Consider the following 11,094-nt stretch of genomic DNA (forward strand, 5'->3'; position numbering starts at 1 on the left):
AACAATACCACTATCACATTACGGGCTTCACTGGGTGGTTAATTTTCAACTTTGACTAACTTGTACTCAAAAAGTCATCTATAGATGCTTTCCATGCTTGCCAAGAATGCTGACCTTTTTTGAATGAAACAGAATTTGCAAAAATGATTTCAGCGCACTTTTATCCATTTAAGATGAAAAGTCCAACCCCTAATAGAGGGTTTACAAAAGTAAGTCTGGCAACCATGAGCGGCACGCTGATCCGGCGCTGGCAGCCATATTTTGTTCACTCCATCCGTGCGCTTTGGTTCGCTTCGTGTCCGTCCGTCAGCGCCCGCCGTTCTCTCTGCGCTTTTCATGTTGTAACCTAGTGTGCTGTGCTTGGACCTCTCTTCTGTCCCTGGCGGTGTCTGTTAGCGAAGCCAAGAAGCGTATTTTGACAGCCGAGGCGTAGCGGTTACAAACTGCTCTACGTGTCGTGCATGGGCCCCTCGTCGATCCGCGCGTCATCCGTATCCAGGTACAGTATCTAGAGTTTTGTAATGTGCAGATCTTTTTTGTCTGCGTGCCTTTGCTATTTACTTTAACGACTGTGAGAGACAATCGCGAGTTTGCTTGGTTTGCGCATCACTGTCGCTCATCCCACTGCTACCAGTGGGATACTTGTTGGTGAAATGAGCGAGGATGCAATTTGTTTTGAGATGAAAGAATTGTGCGTAATTTGACGTAAGTCAGAATGGCGCTTAGCATTTTCTTGCCTATGCCATCGAAGCAGTTATTGGCACGGGTCTCGGAAATTATCGGGGGCTGCGTAAAAAAAAAAGAAAAATGTGTCATGGTAATTTCTGCTTCCAGTGAGTGAAGATTGATTGGTGTGCAATAGGCGATGATGAGATAATAAAATATTTGTAATTAATTGACCATGAAATAAAGCAACAAAAAAAGAAAAAAATTGGAAATTGAGGGTTTAATGGTGACAAAATGCTCAAAAGGAAAAACCAGTACTTGGTGATGCTAATGAAGAAACTTTAGAATATGTAATTGATTAATTGAAATAATTGAATGTGTTCAAAGGTGTCAAATTGCTCAATGGAAAGGTGATTGTTGCTGACCCTGAGTATTGGTGTATAACATTAAATAAAATAAAGAAACAAATAATCGAAATATAAAATAAATAAAAGCTAAAAATTCAAAAAGGGAAGAAAGAAAATGTGTGTGTGTGAGAGAGAGAGAGAGAAAGACGTTATCTCGTCATACCCTTAACGGCAGAGCTTAAGTGTCCCCCTAATGTTTTATAACAGTATTATATAATATAAATCTGACTTTATGAACACAGCCAGTTGCACGAAGCACTGACACTTCGCAGTAATGTGAGTTGACGTTCGAAATTTCTTTTCATTTCAGCTGAGTTCCTCTTCCTCCGAGTTCCTCGAAGCTTCCCATGACAGCACTTTCATATGAGGTTAAGGCTTCAAACGCCTGCTATCTGACAGAGGGAATAAACAAGAAATCGGCATATTTACAAAATCAACTGAATTTCAGGTGGCTGTCAATTAGTGAACCATCGGGCGACTCGATAAAACGCACAAAAGTGAAAGGCAAACTTCGCTATTTTATCGGCCGCACTAGCAGGTATGAAGGCACAGAATGCAAACCTGAGCTTCGCGCTCTGGATGCGGACCGGACTTCGCATGCATTATCGCGTGATAACATCTTTCGAAACGGGCTGGACGTGAGCATATTACAACACTAGTGGGATGTCATCTCCTGCTTTACTAGAGGCCGCGAGTTTGGCAGCCACTTTTGCAGGATGAAGCATGCACCTCGGGCGCACTAGACAGCCGTATTGCTCTCTGCACCAAACACTACAATTTTGTACGACTGTGAAAAGTAGTTTCGGTAATCATGCCCTTGTCTTAAATCAAATACACTATGGTAAATACAACCTACGTACAAAAGGTTTCAAAGAACGTACTTGAACTATAGCGTTTGGTATACATGTATTGCTCCTTCTCCCGTGTCCTCCATCAAAATATAAGCATATCCTTCAAGTTAACAAGGCTCCATAGCACGCAAAACAACCTTGCTGTTTTAGGTGATAGCACGCTCTGTGAGCTAGCTCCCAGCCAGAGGGACGTGCAGTAATGCTTTACATGATACAAGTGACACTTGTAAAACCGATTAGGATTGCAAACAAGCGGTCGCTTGTTTCCGTGCGCATCTATGACGGTGCGCTTGCTGCAGAAGGGCACGCAGCAACATGCTGGCATCATTCCGAATACAGCTTGGTGCTAGCAGCAACTGCTGTGATGTTTCACGGGTTCCACGAAGGCGCACGTTGACAGCTTACTCGATGGGAGGCGCGGGCGGACTGAACAAAACATGGCCGCCGCGCACAGTTGCTGTCTCTTTCACTAGATGGCGCTAATTTTTGTAAAGCCTCTATTATAAGCCATTTTACAACCCTCACAACAAGCTGTGGGGAGAGCATCAGTAAGCTTGATTCTCTTCTAGTTCTACGAGTACATCCCAGCATCAAACATGGGAGTGCCTATATACTTTTTTTCGAAAAGGTCTACAGCCGCCCCTGTTATGATGAGCTGTTATATGGACGTTAGATACTTTTCCAATATTTCCATATTTTAGGCATTTCTGTTACATTTATTATTTTAGTTCATCATATTCAGGTTTACAAGCTCGCAGATGTGGCATAATGCAAACGCAGTCTTTCTAATCAAGTATTAATGGCTACTCTCTCCAACAGTAGATATTGAGCACAACATTAAAGAGAATTTTTCTTGCACACTGTTTTGATAAAATTGACCGTGGTCATGACGATGGCAACAGAGATGTCAAGCTTCCAAAAACCAAATTCCATAATTCCAATACAGCCACCACGTAACTTGCTGGTACTGCATTCAGAATATATATACCATATTTACTCGATATCTAAGCAGTTCCCTTTTTTCGCCAAATGTTAGAGGGTGCTTTGATTCAAGAAATCTAAATACCCCTAGTTTTCCCACTGCTACCTTGACCAGACAGGTGCAAGAAATAACGCTTTATTTGGCCAACAAATTGGCAAACGTGATTACAGTTTGCTACAAGCTGTGGCAGCCCTCTTCAAACTCATTCCAACTTGTGTTTACAGCTGCCACCAAACAAAGTAATGTGGAGCCACGATGCCTGCAAAACCTGCAGAGTTCCGCCAAATGGCCGCCAATTACAGGTCCACGTGGCAACATACTGATAGTTATCAGGTCGCTTTCGACCGCTTTTTGGTGTTCCGTGCTGCCAGCTGTCGTGCAGTGTCAGAAGGCAGTAACACAAGAAGTCAGAGACCGCGCCACGGATGCCACACCACCTCGGGAATCTGACGACTCCAGCTCGACGAATGAGTTCGCAAGCACGCTGGCAACCTTGTCTATGTGGTCCTCCTTGCAAATAAATTGGTATTCACATGGGAGATCCAGCGAGGATGGATTATGAAAGGAGGTGCACGATGTCACAGGCCAGGCAAACTTGCCCCTGCTCCACAACTCACACATTCACATGGGAGATGTCTTATCTGAACACATTCATATGGGTGTGTTCAAATAAGAATTGTAATCGAGGTCCCATGACCATTTTTTGCTTTCAATGAAATATTTATATCTGGTGGGCAAATGTCTCCGCCCAAATGAATGAATCTTCATTTTGCAAGATGCAGCGTAGTTTTTTTTTGCAAAAGAATCGTATATTACTAGAGGTGGAAAACACAGTCTTTGCCAGCAAGTTTGGAGACCGGCTTCTTCCGCACTAAAATCTTGTCATATTATTGTTTACTCAATAAATCTATGCAACTTTTACTTTTAGAGAAACTATTGGAAACAAGTTTTGTTGCTGCAGTTGATTTAGTAAAAAATCACTAACTTTGCTTCAGGAGCGGCACGCTGCAAAAATGTTAATTTTCAACCTTACATACTGGCACAATGTCTTAAGTTGTTTGCAGTACAGCTTTTTCTCTTTATTATGCGAGCTACATTCTTAATTTCAAACAAAATTTGGAACTCTAGATTGCAAGGTGTGATTTCCACAAACTGCAAAAAAGGGGGCAACTTTGATTCCAGTTTAAAAAAATATATCTTCGATTTTTATTAAAATCCCTGTCAAGAATCCTCATTATCACAGAGATATTATGGACTAAACAGTGTTGTATGATATTGTTTAAAGTTGTAGAAATGAATATAAAATTGACCACTTGTCTTGAAAATTGCCAATATTCAGCCCTGTATTCCAGCACAACTCAAAGTGTTGCCACTGAAACTTTTGTCCGTATTGTCCAGGCCTTGTTTCTTTATTTCTGGAAGGATTTGAAGCTTTAAGGTTGTCTGCTCTATCTCCATATTTTTTTAAAATCGACCAAAATTAAAAAATATAAAAAATGGTGAGCTTTGATTCAAATTTAATAACACTACCCCAATTTCAATTTTTATCAAAATCTCCTAAGAACAATCATAAGTACTTTATAAATATTAGGCACGAAAGAGTACTGCATTATGTAAACTAAAATAACAATAAATATAAAATTGAACACATTTTTTATTCAAAAGTGACGTTCCAACTTTTTCTCTATCCTGTAATCTCTTTTATAACGGGGTACAGTGCTATTCTATCCAGTTCTTAATATTATTTCATTTCTCGGTTATGACAAAAATTAACAATGCTACGTTTTTGAAGACTACTTTTCTAACGTGCTACTGAGTACAATCATAAGCAAAAAGCTTGGCAGCATTATAGTTTTGCTAGAATTAAAAATTGATTTAAGGAAGCAGCACAAATGAGTCGAGATGGCAAGTATTCTTGCCAACAGAGCTATCAAGCCCAGAAAAAAAAAAAGGAGAGCAAGCACAGGGCGAACCCACCGTCCACCTAACCTGCAAAGCGTACATAACCTGCAGTTTATGCAGAGGGCGGGTTCATCGTGTGTTGGCTCGCTTTTTATCTGAGCTAGATAGCCCTATTGATAAGAATACTGGTCATCTCTGCTCATTCGTGCTGCTGTCATAAAAAAATATAAAACCACCAAAACTATCATGCTATAAAGTGCTTTACTTATGATTGTACCTTTGTGTACATCAGAAAAAAAAGTCTTCGAAAGCAGAGTATTGTCAATTTTTAATAACAGAGAAATGAAATATTGTAATTCATAACTAGATTAAATGCCATTCCACCTCGCAATAAAAAAAGTACAGGATAGAGAAGAGTTCAACCGTCACTTGCGTTCTTCAATGAAATTGCCAGAAATAGCAAATTTATTCCATTTTAAGCTATCTTCAACCCTGCCAACAAGCATAAAACAACTTTATAGGCATTGAGAAGGCTTTAGATATTGCATAAGGTAAACTGTAGCTAAATCTAACAAATAAAAAATAAAAGTTCTGACGCCTACTCCTTAAGGGAAGCCATAAACACTACTATAGATTAAAAACATGTTCAATTTTATATTTATTTCTATAATTTGAGTCTGCATAACGCAATACCTTTTAGTGCATGATATTTATAAAGTACTTGGGATTGTTTTCAGGAAATTTATATAGAAATCGAAGTTGGGGAAAATGAAATTACAAGTATACAAACATGCAAGATAGAGGTAGAAGAGAAGGAGAGGCTTTCGCCATTGAGCTCTTAATCAACGCTAAGTGCAATACTAATTTTTTGTTTTCATATGGCATCCTTGTAGAACTAGTGTTTTTTCAGATTAATGGCATGCAAAAAAACATTTTTGTATGGCAGTGGTACCTATCCACTGAAAAGCCTGATGTACAATCCACCCAATTATTTGCGAGGCAATGCAATTCTTAAGCTCTGAAAAGCTAGCAGCATAGCTAGCTGAGAAGCTATGCTGAGCAGCTAGCTCTAGAGAAGTATTTGGGCTCTCACGGCATGTTTGGACTCGAATTTTACAAGAATATGGGCTGTAAGGCACGCAGCTGGGTCGTGCAAATGCAGCGTTCAGTGCCAGTGGTGCCAAACAAATGTGTTCGGTGTGTACCCATAAAAAACCAGGCTGCAAACACGAAAAATTATGTTCAGAAACTTTCAAAAAGTTGTAGTGCTTTATCATTGCTCTGTATCCGCTTCCAGATTATTGGTCAGAGATGAAAGGAATGTAGGCTAGCATTTACTGAGGTAAGTTTGGGAAGCTAAAAGCACTTTTAAGACAGCAAAAGAAGTATACGCCAGCTCACATTTGTCTATATTATAGCAGGCATGACCATGCCATGAAAAGTCGGAAGACACCTTCTCAAAGCTGGAACTTACACTCACTGCAAAAATGTGGTAGTGGTGGCCTTCATGTTACAAAGTTTGTTTTGTGGGGTTTAACATCCCAAAGCGACTAAGGTTATGAGAAACACCTTAGTGGAGGGCACCGGAAATTTGGGCCACCTGGGGTTCTTTAACGTGCACTTGCATCTCACAGGCACCAGTGGGGCAATAGCCAATGTTTCGACCTCTTAATCGCGAGTTAAAAAAGTATTCATGCGTCATATAATGCAGTGCTTCGGTAAAATCAACGGATCAATTCTGAACATACGAGAAATGCTTTCCGGCAAGCAACAGTTCATTTTCAATTTAAGTGGCAACTTTCCCTATGCTGTATTGTTATGCATTCCCAGCATTTCACGTCTCTTGGTTTTGTTTATAGGGAGTTAATCCCAAAGCAACCCAGGCTATAGGAACAAAGTAGTGAAGGGCTCCAAAAATTTTGACCACCTCAGGTTCTTAGACACACGTTGACAGAAGGAGACGCCACCATGTCTCTTGATAGCAAAGAAGCTCTGGTCCTCACCACACCAGTGTTTAGGATCTCAAGTATGCTCCAAGAGCTTCACTACACAGCTCAGAAGCAAAACTCGTAGGCTCCAAAGTTCTGATATGGCTGTATATATTTTGAAAACAGCACAAATAAAGGAACAGACATAGGTGGGAAAGACACTAACTTGCAACTTCATTTTGCAAAAAAACCACCATGTCAAATACATAGCAGTTCATCAATCACCACTATCAGTAAATATGCACAAAGAAGATTGCAATTAAGAGAACACCGCATGGAAAATATACAAAGCATGGTGCCAAGAGACAACAAACAAAAAGGAGAAAACTCAACCATGACCACTCCTAAAAGCACGTTTTCCTGAAGTTTGTCCTAGGCTGGGCTTTGATGTATTAGGTCAACCTTTAGAAAAAAGCGTGTTTAGAAGCAATTACATTTTTTGAGTAGGTGTCTCCTTTTGGTTTGTTGTTCCCCCCCTCTAACATTTTTCATATTTTTTTCATATGGTGTTCTTTTGATTGTCTTCTTTGCGCATGCTCACCAACTGATAGTGGTGATCAGCTCCTATACATTTGACGTAGTGGCTTTTTCCAAAATAAAGTTGCGAGACAGCGCCTGTCCAGCCTATGACGTCCGTGTCTTTATTTGCACACTATGTAATCAAAAAACTTACCAACTAGCCCAAACCAAGCATCTGTTGCTGTACATGTATAAGATCATATATAAATTTCACCACAGTACCTCAATTGCAGATACACAAGGGCTTGGTGGTCAAGGTAACAACCAGCTACAACTCTTCTCAATGTCTGTACATTTTTGCAGTGAGTGTAAGTTCCAGCTTTGAAAAGGTGTCTTCAGACGTTTCATGGCATGATCATGCCTGCCATAAAACAGACAAATGTGAGCTGGCGTATACTTCTTTTGCTGTCATAAAAGTGCTTTTAGCTGTATTTTTGAATGTTTCCTTACATTTTATTTATATATATATATATATATATATATATATATATATATATATATATATATATATAGCAACTGTATAGATGTTTTCGTTCACCTTACACAATGCCTAATGGGCCTGTAAGGTATTTCGAATAAATAAAAAAAAAGGAAGCAAATTAACTAGGCCTATAGGCTTTGCAACGAGGGCTCCCTGGGCATTGCCATATTGCTTGCTGGGCTGTTGTGTGCCCATGACATCAGCACGGTGGAAACAGCACAACTGGTCCAGAGAGAAGGCGTTTCGACTTCCTCCTCAACCAATGCAAAGGTCTCTACCCTGCCAGTTTTCGAGCAAAAATAATGGCTTGGACAGGCCATAATATGCATACCCCGACTTGAATCATCCCATGAATGAGGCGGTTTACCAATAATAAATCCCCCATCAGAAACACTTCTAAAAGGAAACTCTACAGAAACACCGCAATACTATGGACCACACATGGCATTATACCATTTCACACAGATTGCAGCACTAAGCAAATAAGGGCGAACTCAACCATTAATCAGGATGCCGCGCATAGCATGACTGGGCAAGGGTTCCTACTAACTCTCTTGTGCCGCCGTCGGCGACAGGAGCACAATTATGCAGCGGGCGCGATCCTGATAGCCACAGGTTTTGTAGTGCTGCAAAGGGCATGTGAAACGCCGCCGCACGCCCTACGCGTGCACGTGCCAGCAATAATCTCTAGCTTCCGCCGCGGTGGCTCAGTGGTTAGGACGATCGCTGCTGAACCCAAGAACGCGGGAACGAATCCCTGCAGCGGCGGCCGCTCTTCGATGGAGGCGAAAAACAAGGCACTCGTGTGCTGTGCGAGGTCAGTGCATGTTGAAGAACCACAGGTGGTCGAAATTTCCAGACCCTTCTACTACGGCGTCACTCATAACCTGAGTCGGTTTGGAACATTAAACTCCATAAACCAACCAATAACCTCTAGCGCTTCATTGCGCTAGGTTCTGTTATTTCATTGCTGGACATATGCAGCCAACACTATTTCTTACGTGTAGAAAAAACGCAAATTGGCAGCAATCAGATGTCCTCTATAAAGAAAACAATCGTAAAAATATTCCTTCCCAACGGAACAAGCGTGAAATGCCACAAGGAGAAAAAAACGAAAGAAAAAAACCCGAATCTACATTTCAGGCTGCTGGCACAAGATGCAGCTTCCATCACAAGCTCAACAGCAACCCAAGAACGACCAGTACGCGCAAATGATGCAGTAACAAATCAGGCATCAGTAAAGCAAGGCTGCTTGATCCGTGACTTAGCACTGCATGTGATGCAAAGAATAACAAAAAGAGAATACTACTTCGGGCGAGGCTCCGCCATTAAAAAAAAAAAAAAAAAAAAAAAGGAAGGCAGACAGTAAAGCGTTGTATGTAAGTACACGGCATCACCTTGGTGGACCTCTTGGCGGAAAACCATCGGTACCTCGGTTGCGGTGCATAAAACCGCCTTTAACAACGTCGTTGGGACCGTCGCCATCGGGCATTTCAAAATTACTGTCTCCCATTTGGAAACGCTGTAACAACCAGCACAAAGAACAAGCAGGTCAAACACGCGAGTAGGGCTACTGGAATACTCAGCCCCGTACTGAGCGGCAAATCAACAGAGGCGCGTGCGCCTCGAGCTTTCACTGCTTTCATCGCTTTCACCACCGCTGTATGGATGGCGCTAGCCGTATGTTTTTTACTTTTCAAAAGCAATTAAAAAGAATTATTCATAAATTTATTATCAAAATGATTTATATATATATATATATATATATATATATATATATATATATATATATATATATATATATATATATATATATATCCAACGTGCGTCCAAGCCAAGGTCCAAGGTGTATCCACGCTAGAGCCACTTGGGGGCCAGGTTGCTGGAGCTAGTGTACGCACGTGCTACTTGCCACCAGGTGCTGTATTTGCATACCCGCTACGTGCGCGCGCTTTTTTTGGCAGTGAATCGTCGATTTTGTTTGCTCTTCGCCACCTCGCTTGTGCCTGTAAAACGTACGTTGGAAGTACTGTACCGTGCCTATTGCCGTGACAAGTGATCGTTTTTCAAACCACACGTTCGTAAGACTTTGACAGCAGCCAAGATGGCAGAGCGGCCCGAGGACCTCAACTTGCCTCTTTCTGTTGTTAGTCGCATCGTCAAAGATGCCCTTCCAGACGGTGTAAGCGTTTCAAAGGAAGCAAGAGCTGCACTGGCAAAAGCGGCAAGCGTATTCGTTCTCTACACCACTTCGTGCGCTAATAACTTTGCGATGAAAGGCAAAAGGAAGACTGTGACGGGTGCTGATATCATTTCTGCCATGGAGGAGATGGAATTCGAGAGCTTCATTGACACACTGAGCGGGAACCTGGAGCAGTTTCGACAAGGAAAGTCCAAAAAAGACGCCATTCGAGCTAAGAAGCACGAAAGCACTGGTGCCGCAGTCTCGACCGGTGATGCTGAGATGAAGGACAATGGTGAAGTCGATCTTGGTGATGACGAAACAAGCTGAAATGTATGTTCATTCTAAAACCGAGTGACCCTCATTCGAGTCTGCCTTACCACTCTGCCAGGAAGTCTTCCACCTGCCAACGTCCATTCCTGTATCGTGTAAATCCATGTGTCATGTAACCTTGGACGTCGCCTTATGTAGCCGTTGCTGTTACATGTTAATTGTAACAGCTCAAATTCGACGTACTGGGGCAATCAAGTGGTCGTTGTGCTCTGCATGCGCGTCGCTATCTATGCGAATAAAGGCATTTGTGCAACCTTTTCATGCCCATTTTGCCTATTACTTGTGGCTTTTCGTCAGTATGTTCTTTTGAACTTTATCACTAACACAACGCATTGCCACTATTTTAATTTCTCGTGCATTTCAGTACCAGTTTAAAGTATAGCTGAAACAGTTGTGATGGCAGGGCCGCACACTGAAGCCTCTGTCATACATACTTTCAGGATTTAGTTTCAGGGAATATATTTTCTAAGTCAACTAAAGCAACATTATTGGTACTTCAATTCATTACATCGATTACAAAATCTGTGAGAATAATCTGAACTCCTATGCTAAGAAGACCAAGCACATAGAGAAGTAATTAAAACAAAAATTGGAGGTTTAGCTCCACTTAAACTGATGAAGACATGCAAAAGCAGTGTTTGACATGGTTTTCCTTGGTTGTTCAACATTTAAAAACTGGCACAGAGTTTGGCAAAGTGTTAAATATCTTAATTTTTATTTGGCTTGGTTTTTTGGGGAAAGGGAAGGCTCAGTATCTGTCTTTTTTGGGTGGACGCCTACAAT

General features: G+C 41.3%; 2 protein-coding genes across 5 annotated transcripts in view; one reads left to right on the top strand and one right to left on the bottom strand.

Annotated features, from left to right (window-relative positions):
- The window catches only part of LOC146206743 (transcription elongation regulator 1-like), a 294,887-nt gene extending 285,460 nt beyond the window's left edge, over positions 1-9,427 (bottom strand). For 2 of the 4 annotated variants that reach the window (XM_084591555.1, XM_084591556.1), the window contains exon 1: positions 9,194-9,427. In XM_084591555.1, coding sequence (XP_084447681.1) covers positions 9,194-9,309 — 116 coding nt within the window. In that variant the 5' untranslated portion in view covers positions 9,310-9,427. The remainder of the gene's footprint in view (positions 1-9,193) is intronic. The other 2 variants (XM_084591554.1, XM_084591557.1) reach the window with 2 other exon arrangements.
- A 231-nt stretch (positions 9,428-9,658) lies between these two features.
- Positions 9,659-10,568, top strand: Chrac-14 (DNA polymerase epsilon subunit 3 Chrac-14). The gene has a single exon (XM_084591553.1). The coding sequence runs from the start codon at positions 9,901-9,903 to the stop codon at positions 10,306-10,308; it is 408 nt and encodes a 135-aa protein (XP_084447679.1). The 5' UTR covers positions 9,659-9,900; the 3' UTR covers positions 10,309-10,568.
- Positions 10,569-11,094: the final 526 nt, after the last annotated feature.

Source organism: Amblyomma maculatum, chromosome 1 (assembly GCF_055883805.1).
Source record: "Amblyomma maculatum isolate TAMU_Amacu chromosome 1, ASM5588380v1, whole genome shotgun sequence".
NCBI lineage: Eukaryota > Metazoa > Arthropoda > Arachnida > Ixodida > Ixodidae > Amblyomma > Amblyomma maculatum.